This window comes from Leucoraja erinacea, chromosome 33 (assembly GCF_028641065.1).
Source record: "Leucoraja erinacea ecotype New England chromosome 33, Leri_hhj_1, whole genome shotgun sequence".
Classification (NCBI taxonomy): Eukaryota; Metazoa; Chordata; class Chondrichthyes; order Rajiformes; family Rajidae; genus Leucoraja; species Leucoraja erinaceus.
The window spans coordinates 19494796-19517978 of NC_073409.1; the positions used below are offsets into that span (position 1 = coordinate 19494796).

Genomic DNA, 23183 nt, shown 5'->3' on the forward strand with positions numbered 1-23183 from the left:
TTTCAACTAGAAGCCAATAGTTTACAGATACGACATGAGAACAGGTCCTTCGGCCTAGAGTTAGACTGTTCACCCATTCACATTAGTTCCATATTATCCCGTTTTCTCATCAACCCCCTACACACTTTGCCAATTAAAGCTGCAACCCCCCACATAGTTGGGAGGAAACGAGCACCCGGAAGAAACCCATGTGGTCACAGATGATGCAAACTCCGCATAGACAGCACCCGAGGTCAGGTGTTGTGAAACAGCAGCTCTACCATTGTGCTGTCCATATACAATTTGATAACAAAAGCAAAAAAATGCTGAAAACACTCAGCTGAACCTTTGCCCCATGATCACCATTGTGGGCCGGATACTAAATCATGATGCGACGGAGGACAGGAAGGAGATTGAGAACCTCGTGCCTTGGTGTCGAGACATCAACCTTTCTCTCAATGTCAACGACACAAAGGAGATAGTGATCGATTTCAGGAAGCGAAGCGGTACACATACCCCCGTTTGTATTGACCGTGCTGAAGATGATTGAAAACTTCAAATTCCTAGGAGTCAATATTACCAACAACTTCTCCTGGACCACCCATATTGAAGCAATGACCAAGAAAGCACACCAACACCTCTACTTCTTTAGAAGATGTAGGAAATCTGATATGTCCCCCACGACTCTCACCAACTTCCACAGATGCATCATAGAAAGCATTTAATCAGGATGCATCAGTTTGGTTTGGGAACACCTCCATCCATGACCTCAAGAAATTGCAGCGAATTGTGGACACAACCCAGGCCATCACACAAACCAAATCTCCCTTCTAATTTATACCTCGCGCTGCCTCGGCAAGGCCAACAGCATAACTAAGGACAAGTCGCACCCTGGCCACTCCCTCTTCTCCTCTCCCCCATCAGGCAAAACGTATAGAAGCGTGAAACGTACACCACCAGATTCAGGGAGTTTCTGCCCAGCAGTAATCAGGCACCCGAATCATCCTACCACAACCAGAGAGCAGTGCGGAACTACTCTACCTCTTTGATGACCCTCAGATTATCCTTAAGAAGGAACTGCAGATGCCGGAAAAAAGATCGAAGGTAGATAAAAATGCTGGAGAAACTCAGCGGGTGAGGCAGCATCTATGGAGCGAAGGAAAAGGTGATGTTTCGGGTCGAGACCCTTCTTCAGACGTCTTCTAAAGGGTCTTGACCCGAAACATCACCTTTTCCTTCACTCCATCGATGTTGCCTCACCCGCTGAGTCTCTCCAGCCTTTTTACCTACCTCAGATTATCCTAGATTGGACTTTGCTGGCTTTACCTTGCAATAACGTTATCCCCTTATTATTGTCAATACACTGTAAATGGATTGGTTGCAATCATATATTGACTTTCTGCTGACTGGTTAGCCCGCAACAAACAGCCTTCCACTGTACACGTGACAATAAACTAAACAGAATCTATAACAAATTTCCGGCAACTTTATTTTCTTTAGTGCAATTATAATTTTGAGAAAAGTTAGGGAATTCGGAAAATCACCTGGATTACTGAAGACCTCGTCCTCAACGGAACAGTGCAAGATAGTTTTATGAATCGGAGCAGAAGTGCTGGGTGAAAATGATTTATTTTGTAGCTCTACCATTGCAAATGCCGAATCTGAGCATGTTCCAGTAAAATGAGTCTCCTTTCGCTTTTTTCTTCCTTCTGTTGCCACAGGAGAAATAAAACCACTTCCACGTTTTCTGGAACGGAGGGCAAAAGTTTTCACTGGACTATCTGGCAATCTTTGGTCCCATTCCACATTCGGCGATTGATCTGGCAACCTGCTCACTCCCTCCATACTTAGCTCTTCCAAAGGTCCAGTTTTGCTGCTTTCGTGTTCAGTAGAACAGTTGCCATCTTTTTGCACCACTGCAGGTTTGTCCATCTTCTGCCTCTTCCTACTGAGTGGAGTGGTGGCTGCTTTCTTCTTCCTTGGCCAGTTTTTAATGGCATCTGGTGTTTGGGACAGCCAGAGCTTGTGTGTGGGTGAAGGAGTCCATGGGACTGTTCCCAAATCTGGTTGTGACGGAGAGGATGTGTTAGAGGAGCACTGGGTTGGAGTATAAGATTGGCAGATATAAGTCTGAACTCCACCTTTTCTGGGTGTAGCCTTTGCTGGAGTGCTGAGACAACTATGGAAACAAAGTGATGGAGATATATGGCCTTCAGTTTTTCCTGAATGTTTAACGCACCACTGTGCCTGTGATTCACTTAATGGGCTTTCACATCCACTTTTCTTTAAACAAACTGAGGGAGGACTATGATTGCTTTCGGATTTCTCCACCTTTGGTTTAATCCCTGTACTAGAATTGGTCCGCTTGAATCGAAGTTTGGGAAGCCCAGAATCTTGCATTTCCAATTCAACCTCATAGATTGGCATTGAGGGCCGATTCAAAACCTTTGGCGGTGACATTCCCATTGGATCCTCTAGCATTTGCTGTTGCCGTGCCGCTGCAAGTCTCTGTCTCCTATCTGGAGTCCAGCGGAACTCGTAGGACATTGATTCCTTTTGAAGCAGGGGCAATTTAGTCGGTGGCGCAAAGTCAAGAACACTGGAATTAGACAGGTTTCTCTGCACAGCAATTTTCATTCTTAAACCAGTGCCGTCCCTTGGTAAAATATTAACTTGAGAGACATCACTACTTTCTTCTCCTTGCAAGCTCCCTGCATCAGAATACATCCTACTAACCAAATGAGACAAATCTGGTTTCTCCAATATCAAATTCACACTGGAAATGAGTTCAGGGGTTGTGTTTTCAGAAGGGCATAAGACAGGTTGTGATGAATCCAAAGCTACAATTGCATTAGATCTATGATTCTGCGAGTTATCAATAGTCATGTCCAAAGCTGTTTGGCAGGGGATAGAGTTTTCAGTTATGTTAGGAATCCCAATGTTTCCTTGATGCATAGCATCAGACTTTGATTTCCCAAACGCCTTGGTAGATTTATTCTTTGCTTTATGAATTGTGCTTTTATTTTTTTCTGGGGTTTTCAATTCATGGTTTAATCCAGGAGCTGAAGTAATAGGTCTTGGTGGAATGTTTATTGGTACTATAACTGCTTCAGTCTTAGAACTTGTTTTAATTGATGTATCCAATATTGTCCTAGCTTCAAACAAATCACAGACATGATGTTTAAGTTCTGTGACACCAAATCCGAGCTGTATTCTTTTTGCATCATTGAGAGATGGAGACATGGAACATGGCATAGTTGGTGACAAAGTTTCAGCTAGGTTTTTGTCTGGTGCCGAGTTGCACTTTGATGCCGTTTTCTGATCAACTGTTGAGAAAACAATGTTAAGACCAGCCCTTGCTCTCATCCTTGATTTGAGGCATTGAGATGTTGCAGTGCTTTTAGAAATTCCCGACTCTTCAATATACAACGGTGTTGTATCTAAAACTGACTCAATTTCTACAGGGAATTTAGGTGATGTTTTCAAGTGTTTGGATGGGGGCTTTGACTGAGATTTGGCTGGTGTTCTGTTAGACATTGACCGTGTCTTCACCAGGTTTTTGGGTGGTGTTGCAGATTTAGACGGTGTCTTCAACTGCGATTTTGGAGTAACACGATACTCAACTGGACTCTCACCAAAGTTAGTTGGTGAATGTAGAAGAGACATTGATCTCGTCATGACTGGTGTTTTAAGTGGCGTTGGAGGACTAAGTTTGCTAATACTCCTCGGTGTAGAAAGGGTGCTTGAATTTGACCGCAGATAAATACTTTTATCAGATGGGCTTGAATCAAGACCTCTTTCACCAGACTTCTTTGAACACTCCAGCAGGTCCAATTTTGGGGGAGAATCAAAACATTTCCTTGGCATGCACGAGATCAATAATTCTTCTGATTTTGACTTTCTTAATTTTAGTTTTACTGATGTACTGACCTTTGAAAGTTTATTTTTTGGCCAAGTATCAATCAAACAGGATGGGGATAGTTCTTCTGACTCTGTTACTGAACAGTTTGATACAGATACATTTTTGCATGCTGCTTTCACTTGGGAAGAAGATTCTGTAGTCGAGATGTTTCTGAAAGGAGATGCTAAGCGCTCACTCCGTCTAGAAGATAGTTTGACCAAGGATTGGTCTTTGTAAGGAGATGTTGGCTTTAGCTGTGGACTGACATTGAAAGGATATTTAAACAGGGATTGGCCTTCTATTTTCCACGGTGAATTACTTTCTTTGGACGTTGCTTTAATTAAACGTTCACTTCGTCTTGGTGACTGCAATTGAGAGTCTGGTGACATTTTCCAGGGTGAAAAGCGTTCAATTAATAAATTTTTGGCAACATTTAGGCTCTTGCCATTCGTTGCTTTCTTTCTTGGCGTTAAATAATGCAATGTTGACAAGGCTTCTTGGGCAGCTCTGGACTTGTCAGGAGACATCAACATTTGCTTGGGATAAGACTTTGGATCCTGAGAGATTAAACAAAAAGTTAGTTAAACTAAATTCAGCATGAGTTTACATCATAAATGCAAGATTCCGCAGATAACTTTTGAAATGCAATCTTAGATAAGATAAAAACAGAGTACTGGGACTCCACCTATTTCAATTACAGGTGCACAACCTTTTATCCGAAGTTCCAAATAACGAAAAGCTCCGAATATCGTGTATCGTGAGTCTTGCATGGGAACTTTTTAAACTCAGCGGGCAGGCAGCAGCAGATTGTCGCTCCCTTCAGTTTCACCCCACCTACACCCCTCTGCTTCCCGGCCATGTGTGTGACCCCTTCCCTCCCCTCTCCAGCTCCCCGCCCATTGCACCGGCGCAGGGGCTTTGCACTGTCTTCACGTCGGCATGCCAGCAGGTTCAGTGCCAGTCACCGGAGACGTCAGGACCCACGGGACACCGACCCCCAGGCCCACTGCAAGCACGGAGATCCCAGAGACCCACAGCCAGCAGCAGCCCAGCCCCGTTCCAACTCCAGAGGAACACGAAGCTGATGGTGTGCAAGGTACGTCTTGGTCTTGGGGTTGCAGATGAGGCGGCGCAGCTCGGGCTGTGACGTCTCCGGCTACCCCCCTGTACAGGAACTGAGACTGGGAACTGTGGGGTTGTTTGCAGTTGCAGAGGGAGGGGGCAAGGGCGGTACAGTTCCCAGTCTCAGCTCCAGTCCAGGGGGGTGGTCGGAGACGTCAGGACCAATGGGACACCGACTGCAAGCACGGAAATCCCAGAGACTCACAGCCAGCAGCACCTCTAGCCCAGCCCCGCTCCAACTCCAGAGGAACCCGGGTTGCGGTTGAGGGGGAGCAGCTCGGGCTGTGGGCGAACTGCCACTTGTCGCTGTAGCGGCGCATCGGGGAGCGGGTTCCTGTTGGTCCTGACGTCTCCGGCCACCCCCCTGGACAGGAGCTGAGAGACGTCAGGACCACCAGAAGCCGCTCCCCGATGGGCCGCTACGGCGACTTGGCAGTTCGCCCACAGCCCGAGCTGCGCCCCCTCATCGGGACAACGACCTCCAGGCCCACTGCAAGCACGGAGATCCCAGATCAGCAACTCCAGCCCAGCCCCGCTCCAACTCCAGAGGAACACGCAGAAGCTGATGGTGTGCAAGGTACGTCTTGTTCTTGGGGTGGCGCAGCTCGGGCTGTGGGCGAACTGCCACTTGTCGCCATAGCGGCCCATCGGGGAGCGGGTTCCTCTGGAGTTGGAGGGACAAGGAGACACAGCGGCTTTTGAGAATGGTGGGCAATCACTTCCAAAGTTCTGCCCACAGTCAGTACACCTCTCCTACACTTGTCTCCCGCACTAAGATCATCTCGCAGAGAATGATCCCAGCCTAACCCTCCCTATTCTCTCCTATTCTGCAAGAAAAAACTACATTGAAGACTCAAACTCGCGATCGAGTAACTGGCGGGATCAAGGCGCAAACTCGCGATCTTGCGGATATGAGCCGAGCACTCTACCACTGAGCCAGCCATTAAAATCTACGCTAAAAATCTTCCATTCCGAAAGCCGAAAAATTCTGAATTACGAAAAGTGTCTGGTCCCAAGGCTTTCGGATAAAAGGTTGTACACCTGTACCAATTTATCAGCATGTGCATTTAAAGTTTTTAGAACTTTACATCAGCCTCTTTCCACAAAAATTAAAACAAATCTTCCAAATCAAATACATAGCACTAACGTTCAAGTAACTATTCAAGAAAGCCTGGGTGGGGAAAAAAAGAGGACAAAAGACCTTCTCAGCAGCGCAGCTAATTTTTCCAATTCAATTCTTGAAATAAATTTGCACGTTAAATTATACCCATACCAATAATCCCTCAGAAGGTGAACAAATGCTCTTGCGTTTAGGACTGACGAGTCCAACCACAGCACCGAAGAGAACCCGAGTTGGAGATTGGATTGTTTGGGTGCCTAAAGAGAAAAGATCAATTAAGTGCTGTGAGACATTTTGCCTCTAGAGTATAACTTCCTGTATAAAGCATCTAGCATTTTACTGTAAACTGTATTTTTGGTTATTTAAGGTGAAAATCATATTGTTTTATAGACAAAACAGACAAGTTTCATAGTGCATAGAATGATAAATTATTTGTTTGTAATTTAAAAGGCCTGTTTCACATATCCATGTACTTTTTTAAAAACAAGACTAGAACCTCAAAAATACCCAGGATACACATACTCTAACCATATGCCAGGGTAAATTTAAATAAAATAATTTGACTAGATGTTTTTTGTTTTTTTAAAGTGGGATTGAGCACAATGTCACATTGGAAAATAATCCAAGAACATTCTTAAAATGGTTAAGAACAATGTTTGCAATCTCCGATTCCAGAGGTAAAAGCATTGCCAAATATAAAAACTCAAAGTTCAATTTCTGGCAAGTGAAAAGTTAGCTGGTCTCAGCAGCAAGAATTTTGTTAATGACATATCTGCCAGCAACAAAACAAAGGTTCATCCCAAAATGATACAACGGCCTTTACTTATCAATTAAAGAACAGCCGGCTCAGCTATGTTAGATGGTGAACTTTTAAGTTTAAAAACATTTGAACACACATCGATAGGAAGGGTTTAGAGAGCTATGGAACAAATGGGAAGGCCTTAGAATTGCAACTTGATCGACACGGACAGGTTGGGCCAAAGGGGCTGTTTCCAGACCGGGAAGGGCCAGTATAGCTTGAATATTCAAAACACTAGTGCCGGTAGAATTATGGTACAATGGTAAAATGGTAGAAAGGAGGGTAGAGATAAAATACACAATTATCCACTCAGCACTGTTTATAAATCAATGTGCAAGGAAGGCCACTTTTTACAAAAATATCTTCAACTGTCAGAAATTTGCAAAACTGGTGATGTAGATTAAATCCACATTTAAAATTTTTGCGGGAACATTAAAACAGTAAGACAAACTGATTATTACTTGGGACGCACATTGTGATTTTTGTTACCTGCTCCATTTGCTTTTTGTGATAATGACTGGACTCTCTCCAAACTGCGAGACATTGGGCGAGAATCCGAGTAGAATGAGTTTGAGTGGCTTCGGGCAAGAGATGCCTTCTTGATTCGTGGGCTCCTCCTTAGACATGGGTCTGCACATAAAGAATAATGATATAACTGTTTTTCAAAGGAAAGAAACCACCTCATTTTCAGTTCTGCACCTCAAATTTAAATCTACTCCTTTTTTGCTATCAGCTGAAAAACAGTTTATTTGTCCAGAAACACCCAATTCAGATACATGTCCAAACCAAAACTCAATTTTGAGATTAAAAACATAAAGTGCCAGAGGAACTCAGCAGGTCAGGCGGCACCTGTGGAGGGAAAGTACAAATGGTGTTTTGGGTCGTGACATTTCTTCACTCTTCACTCATTGCTGGGCTGCTGAGTTCAGCACTGGGTTTTGTTCCAGCATCAGCTGTTCCTTGTGTCGTAATTTTGAGACGCTAGTTTAATACCCAATCGTTGATTGGTCATATAGTCATAGAAGCAGCTAATCTAGGCAATGAAAGGTTATATACGTGCAGCTTCAATATCCGAGGCTTTGTACTACCCAGGACAAAGTATCCCTCTTAACTGGCATCCTATCCACCAACATTACCAGCATATTGTGGTTGAAATCTGTTCAATCTACAAGATCCAATGTGATAATTCACCAAAGCTTCTTCAAATTTGTAAGATTAATGATACAAAGTACAAAATTTAAAAAATGTCATTATGTGCAAGCTCACTTGCAGATCAAAACAAACTTAACTTAGAAAGTGTATCTTTATTCTAAAACCTCCAAAAAGCACAGTGGAAACACCTTCACCACTAGGGTTAAATGTAGAGGTTCAAGATTGTGCCTCATTTCCAATGTCTTAGGGAGACATTAGAGATGCCCACTAAATGCTGGCTAATTCTTTCCTGAAAGTCATTACAGAATCTGCTTTCACTACACTCATTCAGGGTTCCAAGGTCAAGGATGTTTGAGCCAGCTCAGGACATTCTGAAAGGGGAGGGTGACAGCCAGAGGTGGTGGCTCATAATGGTACCAATGACACAGGCAGGAAGTGAGACAGGGCCTGTAAAAATAATTTAGGGTGTTAGATTATGTTAAAAACAGACATCTCTATAGTTATAATCTCAGGTATTAAATGTGTGGCTAAAGAGCTGGTGGAGAAATAGAGAGAGAAAATGCCCAGAGTCTTATTTCCCTCAGGTAAGTGAATCAAGAACTAGAGGGCTTAGGTTTAAGGTGAGAGAGAAAAAGTGCAAAAAGGGATCCAAAGTTCAATGTTTTCACACAGATTAGTGAGCATGTGGAATGAGCAGCCACTGAAAGCTGCAGACGTGCGTACAATGTTTAAGACATTTAGACTGGTACTTGGATAGAAAAAGTTTGGGTTTTTCTGAGCTAGTCCCATTGAGGGATCCCGAGACATCTTGGTCAGCTTGGAGTTTAAGAAGGAACTGCAGATGCTGGAAAATCGAAGGTACACAAAAAAGCTTGAGAAACTCAGCGGGTGCAGCAGCATCTATGGAGCAAAGGAAATAGGTAACGATTCAGCCTGAAACGTTGCCTATTTCTATCACTCCATAGATGCTGCTGCACCCGCTGAGTTTCTCCAGCTTTGTGTACCTTTGGTCAGCTTGGACATTGATCCAAGGGCCGTTTATGTACTGCATAACTGACTCACCCAATGCACTGCAGGCAGACATTTTTATTACAAAAATATAACTTTGGCAGCATATGAAAACAATTCATGAAGTATTTCACCCACCACCCAAGACTTACAGACAGACAGTGCTTTATCTGGAGATTCTTCTACAACATTAACATCTGAATTAGACTCTGACCTCCTGCAAAAGACAACAGAAATGAAGTTTTATTTTAAAATACACTAGCTAAAGGTGTTGGTGATGTCTCGTTATTATAAGTTGTAGCAAACAAAGTCAACTGAATTTAATCTGCATATGGTCTCATACCTTCCTTGAATCTGCTTGTGCAGCAAACGGCATGACATCTGTTTGTGAAGTGGTGTCTCAGTCACATTCTTGGTTAGTAATTTCCGAGTACCTGAGGCAGGCAAAACATATTAAACTCATTTGTTCCCCTTCTTAATTAGATGACCCATCACAAAAGTAAGCAATACATTTATTTAAAAAATTAAGTATTACAAGTAGAAATATCTTGTCATATGTCAGTTGCAACAATCTGCATATTTACTAAATTAAACTGACCTAGTGTATTAAGCTAACTAATCTTTCCAGGGCTACTCTTAGGCTTGAGACAGGGAAACAAAAGTGGTTTGGCCTTCCACAAGATACTGTACACCAATAGAAAATTAAGCAAATATTAAACAAAACTAGCGGCAAGAAATTCAATGGCAAGTAGCCTGCCATTTAATGAAGCACGCAAGCTGTACACATGGGATCGCAAGAACCAAAAGGTGCTTCTGCAATTGTCTGCAAATACGAATCAGTACCATGAGAAATGGGGAAAACATGGAAAAATAAAAATCAGCATGTAGCTGAGTATCTATGCTATTATAGTGATTCATCCAGCCAGAGGCTCTTTGAACATCAAACCTCCTATAAAGTCTCAACACCATGTCAACGTTTTCAATTGCAAACATCCAGTCCAATGACTTTTTATTAGACCTTAAAACATGTAAGATTCGAGTGCTGCAATCTAACAGCTGGATGTTGGAGTGTTACTTTGCATAAATGTCTTTTGAAAAGTGAAGAGGGAATGTTTAGTAAAACATTACTAGCCAGAGGAGTCCTAAGCAAACATAACAGATTCATACCCAAAATGCAATAAAGGACTGAAAATATTTAAAAATCACACTGAAAGTTAGTAGGTCTTCACCTTTATTTTCTTCACTGCATCGTTGTCTCTCTCCCTTATCAACAGACACAGACCGGCTTCTTGGCATCTTCGATTTTTTCCTTGGAGACAACATTTCACGATTAAACAGGTTTCTTCTCACTTTTGTGACCTCTGAGGATTAAAAAACAGATGGAAAAGATTAAATGAATGGTGGGCGACCAGGAAAGGAAATATGAAAACTGTAGCAGTAAAATTCATGCAATTAAATTTATAAAAATGTCAGTAACTCAATAGGCTATACCATTTTGCCTTCACCCAGTTTTCCAAAAACCAACATTGATGCTTATTGATCCAGTTAGAGAAATATATTAACTAACAAATTAAACCACTGCTAGAAATTTACTGCTCTCGCTCAATTCTGAACTAGTTCGGCACGGGTTAGTGGTAGTAAACGCATAACTAATTTACACTTTATATATACACATCTGGATCATGAGCCCAGATTAACTAACCTAACAAAGACCAGAAACTGAACTCAAGAGAATTGTTTCAGATCGAACTAATCTCCCAAATGAAAGTTTCTGTATTCTTCAATACTGTTTTCCTGACTAAACATGCTAATAAAGTACAATATCAAATCATAATGACGGGAAAGCTCACAATATAAAACCAATGCTATTAAGTGGAACTTTGCAAGTCTTAAAGCATTTGATCGTAACTGCTATTGTACTGGGGAGATACGCTTTGCAGGATGTTTCAATTAACATTCGATTCAAACCCAAAATGTTTGGACAGAGACTGAACCTGAGACTACTGAAGCAGTGTAGCTGAATTACAACAAGAAATATCAAAGTCTAAATCATTTTTCCATGAATGATTTCAAAGGAGCAGCATTGAATCAAATATCATTGTTGTGGGGAACTATTGGCATCCTCCAGTGAAATGTCAGCAATGGTCACAGGTTCTTGTTGATGATAAGAGACAATAGACAATGATAATTGAAGTACAGACAGTTATGCTATATTAGGCATTGCAATAATACAAATTGGATATGTATTAGTCATAAATGTGACTGTAAATCTAAGTATAGCCAAACTGTACCTTGCACTTCTATTGGTGATGAGGACTCTAGTAGCACAGGTTGCTCAATTCCCAAGGACAAACGAGATTGCACCTTCTCCTGTTAGAGAGTCATAGATAGAATCAGCACTGAAACAGGCCCTTCCCACCAACTTGCCCCATCTGCACGTGTCCTGCCGTTGGCCTTATCCCTCTAAATATTTCCTGTCCATACACCTGTCCAAATGTTTTTATTAATTTTATTAAATTGTGATCATTGTGCAGTTTGTAAGATATTCCTCTTGAGGGTTATCATGGATAGATGTAAAGTTGTATCATCAAAACAGTATTAACAAATTAATCTTACACATTTTAGGAAAGGGCCATGTACAATATTTCCCCGAGATTGATATGGAGCAGGATTCATGTCTATTTCAAATAGAGGCTTTAGTAGGAGAGGGAGAGTGTCCGGTCAAAGGGTCCAGGTCAGTGTGGCGCCCCGGAGCGGGAGCTGTTCACGGGCCACCGTCCCGGGGGGATGGGGGGAGACCGCTACACACCGACCCTGCCGCCAACTAGCTCCCCACCCCACTCTATCACCCTGCACAACTTGCCTTTGCAACACAAGAGCAGTGGCAGGGTGGGCAGCGGTAGTTGCCGCCTTACAGCGCCAGAGACCCGGGTTCCATCCTGGCTACGGGTGCTGTCTGTATGGAGTTTGTACCTGCGTGGGTTCTCTCTGGGTGCTCTGCTTTTCTCCCACACTCCACGTTTGCAGGTTAATTGAATTTGTCCCGAGTGTGTGTAAGATAGTGCTAGTGGGTACGGACATCGCTTTGATGGGCCGAAGGACCTGTTTCCGCACTGTATCTCTAAAGCTGCGCTACCACAGCACCCACTAAATAGCCCGCCGCACGGAACGTGATAAAAGCTTGCTGCGCACCCAATAAAACCTCGTGGTGGGCCGGATGTAGCCCGCGGGCCATAGTTTGGAGACCCCTGATTTAAGGTATAGACTGGCAGATAGTTTACATATTAAAGGAAGGGTTAGGGCAGGAAAAATGGCCTAAAAATACAAGATTTTACTGATTGATAGAGCAGGCGGAGGGGGCAATGCCTATTCCTGCTATTTCTTGTAAACAAAGAATATATCCTATAGCTTGTGTAAAAGTATACAATTTATGCATGAAAAAGAAGAGATTGTGAAAGAATCAGAGGAGTGATTAAAACCATGCAGCATGACAGTGAATATAAACTTTCATCTTTCATAAACAATCATGAACTGTGGAACACTGAATGAAAGTGAATGGCAAAAGAACATTGAAAGACTTGAAGAAAAAAAAAAATCCACGCAGAGGGGTTTTTGTTTGAAACGGGTGGAAGCAGAGAGAATTCAGTTGTAGATTTCAAAAGGAAGAATTTGTAGAGCCTTGGGTAAGAGGGTGGAGAAAGGGACTGGCAGATTTGCTTCAACATACAGAAACCAGACACTTCAGGCCATTCTTCGGTTTTGAAACCATTCTGTGAATTTTCCCTTTAACCCATTCATTCTTGAACTACCGTAATGCCAAACAGAAATTTCAACAGGTTTTAAAAATTGTAGATTTACAAATTGTAGAAAACATCTGTAGATTTACAAACAATTTTGTAGATTTAACAACTCACCGGTTTTACAGACTTCTTAGGCATTTGAATTTGCCGCAAATTATGGGACACCTCAGACATGCTCCGATGTCTGGTCAGTGGAAGGTTCCTAGACGATAAAGCATTGAACAGTGCTTTATTTTATAATGTTTATTTAGAATGCTAATATTAACTGCATTGAATTTTAATTCTATACCTGTAGTCAAAGTTGACGATTTACATTTGTAAGTAGAAGATCATATGGTTAACTAGCAAGCTTTCATAATCTACTCAGGCCAATTAAGAGAAGCCGTTTTGGGAATAGGAAACATGTATGCAGAATTTGCACACTGAACAAATCTACTGATTTAGCATCTGTTGAGGAAGCAACAACTCCTGTTTACAGTACCAAGCAAAGTGCTATCTTTTCATTGATGTAGGAAAGTCAGGGACCTAAATTCTTTATTAAACAAAACAGTTGGAAATTAAATAATCAAAATGACTTTTTGTTGAAAATGGGAATTTAAAGTTTGTCATTTTGACAGGATATCCAAAAACCGTTTCACTTTCAAATACTGCATTGAGACAACCTGTTCCACGTGTTTATAACTACTGTGCTTGCCCACCATTCATACTATAAACCTATGGCTTTCATGCAGGCTACAAATGATTTTTATTTGTGCATCATAGTAAAAGCTCCCAACATGCTTCAGATAAGCATTATTGTACGAACGTTTGATCTGTAATCTCACAGGTAACGTCACAACAGATATCATAAATTTGAAGATCCAAGTTTTATGGAACACCAAGGAGGAAAGTAGGGGCTCAGATGAGGTTAGCGGCACAGTGCAGAGGGACTCATGGCTGGGGAGACAGGAATTAAAGTCAGCGATGCACAGGAAGCCAGAGTTTGAGGAGTGGACAGATCTCAAGAGCTTTGTAATATTGGAAATGGTTCATGATGCCATATAGAGATTAAAAAAAAATATGTCCAGTCAAATTGTGCCTGAAAATTTTTTTGGTGCACGGTAAAATACAGGCAACACCATTTTGAGACAGTTATGCAAGGGAGGTTGAGCAAGAACATACTGAAAAACCAATTTTAGTGCCAATAAAGACAATGATCTGGGTTTCAGAGAGACAAGGAAAGGCGATGGAGCACCTTAAAGGATGGCTGCACATTATAGCTAAGTCCCTATTATTACACGTCAATAATTAGTGGTCGTCACACCTTATGAAATGTTTAAATGACAAATTGCAACAGAATATAACAATAAAGCATTGGTTGAATGATCTCTTCATTCACTTCCACAACTATTAGTAAGTCGAATCACAGAGGTGCAGGGAGGTAACAAAAACACTGGAAGCATTTAGGGCCTTAATACCTTCTTTTCCTAGAAGACCTGGTAAGTAGTTTTTCCAGCTGCTCTTCAAATTCTGCACAGCTGCTATTTGGAGCGAGGGAGGGTGGCTGGGATTCACCAGGTGACTCAGGCTCTTGACTCATTGATTCATCACTGAAGAAATCAGCAGGAAGCACTGCAGAGAGACGTTCTGGAACATTTTGCCCCAATCCAAAGTACAACTCGCCTAATATTTTTGGCACAGTGAACAAATATCTGAAATGCAGTATGGTTGAATCAAATTTATTTTTAAAAACAGCTTACATTTACAGTCTACTTTTGACAACACATGGACATGCAAAATAACCTCACAGCAAATGATCTTTTGAAGTTTGGTTATTCTTGCAAGGAACCAGAGGGTAAATTTGCAAACAGAAACAGCCATTTCAATAACCAATATTGGTGATATTTGGTTGGGAGTTGAATATTAATCCTGGCACAGAGGATAATATTGCTCTGAATTAGTGCCTTTCTATACTAGTTGATACCTTTGGTAATGCATCGTTAGAAAGATGGCTCTCCAAGAATAGATCACTCTCTTTGCACAGTACTGCAGTCGCAAATATTCTGTACTCAAATGTCAAAATCAGATGGGAAATTAGGCCAGTTCATTGGCTATATTTAAGAGGGAGTTAGATGTGGCCCTTGTGGCTAAAGAGATCATGGGGTATGGAGAGAAGGCAGGGATGGGATACTGAGTTGGATGATCAGCCATGATCATATTGAATGGCAGTGCAGGCTCGAAGGGCCGAATGGCCTACTCCTGCACCTATTTTCTATGTTTCTATGGAAGTCAAAGCCAAACTGTACAATCAGCAGAGGGGCAAAGGAACAGGAAAGAGCTGATATAGTTAAATCCACACAATTCAAATAAATCTTAAATATTTCTAATCATGAGTAAATTGAACAATAGATACACAATAGTAAAACTATATACACACACACACACAAAAATCAAAATGTGCTTGAATGTCTGCTCTGCACTACATCTAATATTTCTTGGATGGTGTTTGAAATTTGGCAGTGGATTAATACTTTTATAAAATGTTCAAGAAGGAACTGCAGATGCTGGAAAATCAAAGGTAGACAAAAGTGCTGGAGAAACTCAGCGGGTGAGGCAGCATCTATGGAGCGAAGGAAATAGGCAACGTTTCAGGCCGAAACCTTCTTCAGTCTTTTGTCTACCTTCACTGTTTTTTATAAACACTTGAGTTTGAAACCCAGCAAGAAGTTTAGGACAAGAAAATTATGCCTATATTAAACATCGGGAGCTCGCGGATCCCCAGGGGGAGGCTGCTTTGCGGGGCACCGGCAGCGGCGACTTCTCCCGTCCGAATTGCGGGGTTGAGAGTGACTTGGAGGGGGGCCCTACAAAGCCCGGCACGGCCTTAATTTGCCGCGGACTAGCGCCCGCCGGGGGCTTTGACCTCGACTTCGGGAGGGAAATGGAATGCAGGGGAGAGACAAGAACTTTGCCTTCCATCACAGTGAGGAGGAGAGCCACTGTGATGGATGTTTATGTGAATAGTGTTGTTGTGTGATTTGGTTCTTTTATTGTATGGCTGCAGAAACTACATTTCGTTTGAACCTCATGTGAGGTTCAAATGACAAATAAAGGTATTGTATTGTATTGTATTGTAAACTGTTAACATTTCACATTAAATATTGCAGTCACTGTACACAAGCAACAACAGGTAGAGAGTGTAAGCACAGACAATCTGCCTTTGCTTACTCTTGACCCCGTATAGAGAAAATTACAAATAAACTAACGGGCCTGTCCCACATAGGCGATTTTTTTAGGCAACAACAGGCAACCACCGCAAAATTTTCAACATGTTGAAATATTTTCGGCGACAGTTTTTGCGGTCGTAGGTTGTCGACAGGTATCGTAGGTAAATTCCATTAAAATTAGTCCCTGGCAATCGCCTAAGTGGCAGGCCCATAAATGTTACTTTAAATTAGCAAATTTGGAAATTATATCGGGTAAAAAAAAAAGTTAAATTTTGGGAACTTCTCACAGGTCATGTTTGAGTCATACAGTATGGAAAGCCCACTGTCCACCATCAAGCACCCGTTTACACTTTGCATTACTAACATTTAATTTTTCACATCACAATATGTCGCAAGATGGGGAAAAAGTATTTAATTCATGTATCAGTAAAATTTACAATCATGGCCAAACCAACAATATATTGTTAAATGCAAAGCTAAATTTTGAATGAAGGCAACTTAATTATTTCTACCAACCCACTAGTAAAAGATCAAATAGTAAAGTTCAGAGCCTAAATTTCAAATAAGTTTTACTCACCGGTTGATTTAATTTGGAGTGGGAGGGCCATAAAATATCAATGCCAGGAATGAGGAGTCATTGCTGGTCATGATTTAGACTTTAGAGATAGCCCATCGAGTCTGCACCGGCCAGTGATCACCCCGTACACCATCGCTTTCCTTTATACTGGGGACAATTTCCAATTTACAGAAGCCAATTAACCTACAAACCTGACTGTGGGAGGAGACCCGAGTGAATGAAGGAGAATGTATAAACTCTGTACAGTGCGCATTATTATTTGATCCCAAACTGTAAAGGTGAGAATGAAAAGGAGAAAACTGAAACCAGATAAAAACACGGCCTTCTATGAATGCTTTGAGCTTACGTTTTTAAAATCTCTTCCTCCAGAAACTTTGCGAGAAATGTGGTGTCTTTTGTCAAAGATATGATGCGTAGGAGATTTGTCATCTGCAATCATAAACAAGTTTAGTTTTAAAAAAGTATTTAGATGATTGTATTAGGAAAGACATTTAAAGCCTTTTCATCACCACTGACACACTAGTTTCTAAATTTGATATAATTCCTCAGTGCAGTTTATTCCATGCTGTAGCATTAGCAATGTGGAAAATATATACCATTTATACCAAAGAACCTCTATTGTTAGTTAAAACAACAGAGGTAAATAAGTAAAGACTCAAGATGTCTCATAACCCCAATTAGCTGTCTGCAAACTGTCCTGGATTCTGCAGTTAACTAGTTCACATGGCATCAAACTCAAACAGTGCAAATCTCAAGGTATCAGCATCTGCAGTTCTGAAGAAGGGTCTCAACCCGAAACATCATCCATTCCTTCTCTCCAGAGATGCTGCCTGTTCAGCTGAGTTACTCCAGCATTTTATGTCCATCTTCAGTGCGACTACTTCCTCCAAGGGTTGCTCACTACTCCTGTGAGTGATGTAGGAACCCACTCCACAACATGACGTATGCAACTGCTTTGATGTGAACTTATTAATTCCTATTGATTATAACAACTATTGAAATATTGGATGCCAAGGATTTACTGACTGTATACAGTCATGCATCGGACATGACTACAATGGCCAATCGTGCCATATTGTCATAGTGCAATGCATTTAAATCTTCATGTGAATCAAGGGATTGTGCTCTACATATTTGAAAGGCAGCAATTTCCTTGCAGGTACCATAGTTTATCATAAATAAATATTCCAGATATTCTGTGCTTTAAATGACATTTTCTCTAATTGAAGTATTTTGCTGTTCTTTTAAGTGATATGTATTATTTGATCATCATCATCGACGGTCAGTCGAAACAAGTATGACTGTCCTCTCCTCTACTTGTGGTTCTGCAGATGTCTGTAGAGGCTGATCCGCGATCCACACACCTTGGTGCAATGTGGGCAGTGGAGACTGGCAGTGGTTGGTAGTTGTTGAGCCCCCTTCTCTCTCTACTTACGGTGCTGTTGCTTTGTATCTGCTACACGGCGTAGTTCCATTTCGTGACCTGCAGCTCCTTCTTGCACGGATTTCCTCCCAGTTGCTCGATGTGATGTGCGATTTCTTCAGACTGTAGTCCTTGAAAGTGTTTCTTTGGCCCGCCGACCTTCCTTCAATTGAGAGTGCAGGATGTGTTTAGGGAAACGCGTGTTGGATATGCAAATGATATGGCCAGTCCATCAAAGTTGGTGCTGCATTATTGTGGTGGTGATGCTGGTCATGTTGGCTTCCTCCAAAACGCTGATGTTGGTGCGTTTGTCCTCCCAGCTCATCCTCAGAATCTTTGTATGGATCTTTGATGGTTTTGTTCCAGGGCTCTCAGGTGCCTGCTGTAGGTGGTCCATGACTCAGCTCCATACAACTGGGTGGGGAGGACAACGGCTCTGTAGACCAGCAGTTTTGTTTGAGCCTTTAGGTCTCGGTCTTAAAAGACTCTATTCCCGAGTCTGGCGTAGGCACAACTCAGGCAATGGTTGACCTCAGAGTCGATGTCAGCTTTTGAAGAAAGAATGCTGCCAAGGTAGGGGAAGTGGTCAACGTTTTCAAGTGTAGTGTCGTCTACTTTTATAGTGGGCTGGGTAGACCGCTGGTTGGGTGGAGGTTGATGTAGGACTTGTGTCTTCTTGATATTTAAGGCTAGGCCCATGGCTTTGCATGCCTTGGCAAAGGCATTCAGGATGCCCTGGAGGTCTTCTGCAGAGTGTGCTGCAAAGGCGCAGTCATCCGCGTACTGAAGCTCCATGATGGCGGTGTTACTGACCTTCCTCTTGGCCTTCAACCTACTAAGGTTTGAGAGCCCACCGTCAGTTCTGTAGAGGATTGGGATCCCCTGTGGCAGCTCTTCACCAATGAGGTGAAGTATGGCAGCAATAAACAGGGCGTGATGATGCATCCCTGTTTGACCCTCGTTTCCACAGTGAAGGGCTTGGATTTAGAGCCCCAGTTGCTGAGCACTGTGACCGACATGCCATCATGTAGAAGCTTCAATATTCTGATGATTTTAAACTAGCACTGAATATGAATGTGAAGGTTTGTAAAATTTGCACTGAATATGAATGGTTTGTTGATGAAGGTTCTACATTTTCCAATACTTTTCATGACAAAAGAAGATTTCTCAGTCATAACTGCAGAAAGCCTTTAAACAGAAATGTTCATTTGGTTTCATTAAACAGCTGCTTCAACAATGAAATTGCATTAAAAATACTAAACTCGTGACATTTATCCTGTCCTTTGTGCCAGATACAAACTTAGACTAGGTCTAACTCCGTACTTACTTCTTCCACAAAATGTTGCAACTGTTCAGTATCACTTTGCAGTGATGGAAACTGTTCGCACACCTCCAAACGCAACAAAACCTGCAGTTGGCAGCTGCAAATGGAACCAATAAAATCAGTTATAAAAGGATCGTTTTTGAAAACAAAATTTATACAACTTAGTGATCTTTCCTTCCTTATGATCGTCAACGAACAAAATTTGAAACGTTGGAAAAAAATATTTGCCAATTGATTATCTAGTTATGATAATCAGATTCAAAAGCAAAACAAACATAGGTTACAATTTCCCCAACTCTTCCCAAACGGCTTGTATTAAACCAGTTAGAAATATCTATTTAAAACAACATTAACACAGCTGGAAGAGCCAATGTCTCACAGCACCAGAGACCCGGGTTCAATTATGACCTCTGGTGCTGTCTGTGTGGAGTTTGCATGTTTTCCCTGCAACAGCGTGGGTTTCATCTGTGTGCCCTGGTTTCTTCCCACCTCAAAGACGTGCGGGTTTGTAAATTAATTGGCCTGTATATTGCTCTTAGTGTGCAGGAAGTGGGTACAAAAGGGGATAACAAAAATATTGCGAACAGGTCAGCATGGACTCAATGGACCAAATAACTCGTTTCCATGCCTTATCATAATGAATGAAACAAGAATGCAACAGGAATGATGTGGAGAGATTATCAATATACTGAAAAAGTGCAGTTTTGCATTGTAAACAACTGCATACAATTTCACTAGAAGCATTGAATCTAAATAAAACATTCTCTTACTTTAAACAATTATGAATGGCAAGTACAGCCAGAAATTATCTAAAGAGCCCACTCACTCTCGGACTTTACGTTCTTTATCTTCCTGGTTTCCATACAGCTGTCGAATAGATTTACTGCTCTTTAGTAGCTGCATCCGGATTAGATTTATGCATGTGGCCTTTGAATAAAAGTAGTAATATTGTTATTTTCAAAGCAGTTGCGGAAGAATCAGTGTTGAAACTATAGTACATTTACAACTTATAAAAAGGCATTAAGATGTTTGAGTTTTCCAACGCAAGATGAAGCAATGTTCAGTGTTTGGTGGAAACTCTGATTGGAGTTAGTAGTGAAGTATTTTGAAGTGAGAATTCACTACATCCAGTGTTATATGGTAATTCCTGGAGACAAACTAAATATTTGATTTGGCAATCAGGGCATTCCAATTTTAATGTTTCATCCAAGATTTCTACCATCTTTCATCTAATCACATCTACATACATTATCACTATTCATTTCCTTCAGGCAATTACCCAGCTTCTCCTTAAATACAGTGCCCTCCATAATGTTTGGGACAACGACCCATCATTTATTTATTTTCCCCTGTACTCCACAATGAGATTTATAATAGAAAAAAAAATCACATGTGGTTAAAGTGCCCATTGTCAGATTTTAATAAAGGCCACTTTTTGGTTTCAGCATTTAGAAATTACAGCTGTGTTTATACATAGTCCCCCCCATTTCACGGCACCATAATGTTTGGGACACAGCAATGTCATATAAATGAAAGTAGTCATGTTTAGTATTTTGTTGCATATCCTTTGAATGCAATGACTGATTAAAGTCGCGATTCATGGACATAGAAACATAGAAAATAAGTGAAGGAGTAGGCCATTCGGCCCTTTGAGCCTGCACCGCCATTCAATATGATCATGGCTGATCATCCAACTCAGTATCTCATACCTGCCTTCTCTCCATACCCTCTGATCCCTTTAGCCACAAGGGCCACATCTAATTCCCTCTTAAATATAACCAATGAACTTGCCTCAACTACCTTCTGTGGCAGTTCCAGAGATTCACCACTCTCTGTGTGAAAAATGTTTTTCTCATCTCGGTCCGAAAGGATTTCCCTTCTATCCTTAAGCTGTGACCCCTTGTCCTGGACTTCCCCAACATCGGGAACAATCTCCCTGCATCTAGCCTGTCCAACCACTTAAGAATTTTGTAGGTTTCTATAAGATCCCCCCTCAATCTCCTAAATTCTAGCGAGTACAAACCAAGTCTATCCAGTCTTTCTTCATAGGACAGTCCTGACATCCCAGGAATCAGTCTGGTGAACCTTCTCTACACTCACTCTATGGCAATAATGTCCTTCCTCAGATTTGGAGACCAAAACTGTACGTAATACTGCAGGTGTGGTCTCACCAAGACCCTGTACAACTGCAGTAGAACCTCCCTGCTCCTATACTCAAATCCTTTTGCTATGAATGCTAACAAACCATTCGCTTTCTTCACTGCCTGCTGCACCTGCATGCTTACTTTCAATGACTGGTGTACCATGACACCCAGGTCTCATTGCATCTCCTCTTTTCCTAATCGGTCACCATTTAGATAATAGTCTGCGTTCCTGTTTTTGCCACCAAAGTGGATAACCTCACATTTATCCACATTATACTGCATCTGCCATGCATTTGCCCACTCACCCAGCCTATCCAAGTCACCTTGCAGCCTCCTAGCATCCTCCTCACAGCTAACACTGCCCCCCAGCTTAGTGTCATCTGCAAACCTGGAGATGTTGCATTCAATTCCCTCGTCCAAATCATTAATATATATTGTAAATAGCTGGGGTTCCAGCACTGAGTCTTGCGGTGTCCCACTAGTCACTGCCTGCCATTCTGAAAATAACCCGTTTACTCCTACTCTTTGCTTCCTCTTTGCCAGCCAGTTCTCTATCCACATCAATACTGAACCCCCAATACCGTGTGCTTTAAGTTTGTATACTAATCTCTTATGTGGGTCCTTGTCGAAAGCCTTCTGAAAGTCCAGCTATAACACATCCACTGGTTCTCCCCTATCCACTCTACTAGTTACATCCTCGAAAAATTCTATAAGATTCATCAGACATGATTTACCTTTCGTAAATCCACGCTGACTTTGTCCAATTATTTCACCACTTTCCAAATGTGCTGCTATCCCATCTTTAATAACTGACTCTAGCAGTTTCCCCACTACCGATATTAGACTAACTGGTCTGTAATTCCGTTTTCTCTCTCCCTCCCTTTTTGAAAAGTGGGGTTACATTAGCTACCCTCACTAGTTGCTGGGTATCTTCTCTGGTGATGCAATGCCAGGCCTGTATTGCAGCCATCTTTAGCTTATGCTTGTTTTGGGGGCTAGTTCCCTTCAGTTTTCTCCAGCATATAAAAGGCATGATCAATTGGGTTCAGATCGGGTGATTGACTTGGCCATTCTAGAATTGACCATTTTTTAGCTTTGAAAAACTCCTTTGTTGCTTTAGCAGTATGTTTGGGATCATTGTCTTGCTGTAGAATGAACTGCTGGCCAATGAGTTTTGAGGCATTTGTTTGAACTTGAACAGATATGATGTGCCTATACACGTCAGAATTCATTATGCTACTACCATCAGCAGTTGTATCATCAATGAAGATAAGTGAGCCAGTACCTTTAACAGCCATACATGCCCAGGCCATAACACCCCCACCATTGTGTTTCACAGATGAGGTGGTATGCTTTGGATCTTGGGCAGTTCCTTCTCTCCTCCATATTTTGCTCTTGCCATCACTTTGATACAAGTTAATCTTCATCTCATCTGTCCACAAGATCTTTTTCCAGAACTGTGGTTGCTCTTTCAAATACTTCTTGACAAACTGTAACCTGGCCATCCTATTTTTGCAGCTAGCCAGTGGTTTGCATCTAGCAGTGTAGCCTCTGTATTTATGTTCATGAAGTCTTCTGCCGACAGTGGTCATTGACAAATCAACACCTGAATCCTGTTTCTGATTTGT

The 23183-nt window shown here is 41.7% G+C and overlaps 1 protein-coding gene across 1 annotated transcript in view; it reads right to left on the reverse strand.

The window, feature by feature from the left end:
* Positions 1 to 23183, reverse strand: part of ticrr (TopBP1-interacting, checkpoint, and replication regulator) — a 43492-nt gene that overhangs the window by 8446 nt on the left and 11863 nt on the right. Inside the window, exons 9-20 of the mRNA XM_055661510.1 lie at positions 20238 to 20338; positions 19415 to 19508; positions 17011 to 17093; positions 14339 to 14572; positions 12996 to 13083; positions 11373 to 11451; positions 10311 to 10442; positions 9425 to 9515; positions 9234 to 9298; positions 7411 to 7551; positions 6276 to 6379; positions 1524 to 4437 (exon numbers count right to left, since the gene is read on the reverse strand). Of these exons, the coding sequence (XP_055517485.1) occupies positions 1524 to 4437; positions 6276 to 6379; positions 7411 to 7551; positions 9234 to 9298; positions 9425 to 9515; positions 10311 to 10442; positions 11373 to 11451; positions 12996 to 13083; positions 14339 to 14572; positions 17011 to 17093; positions 19415 to 19508; positions 20238 to 20338 (4126 nt within the window). The remainder of the gene's footprint in view (positions 1 to 1523; positions 4438 to 6275; positions 6380 to 7410; positions 7552 to 9233; positions 9299 to 9424; positions 9516 to 10310; positions 10443 to 11372; positions 11452 to 12995; positions 13084 to 14338; positions 14573 to 17010; positions 17094 to 19414; positions 19509 to 20237; positions 20339 to 23183) is intronic.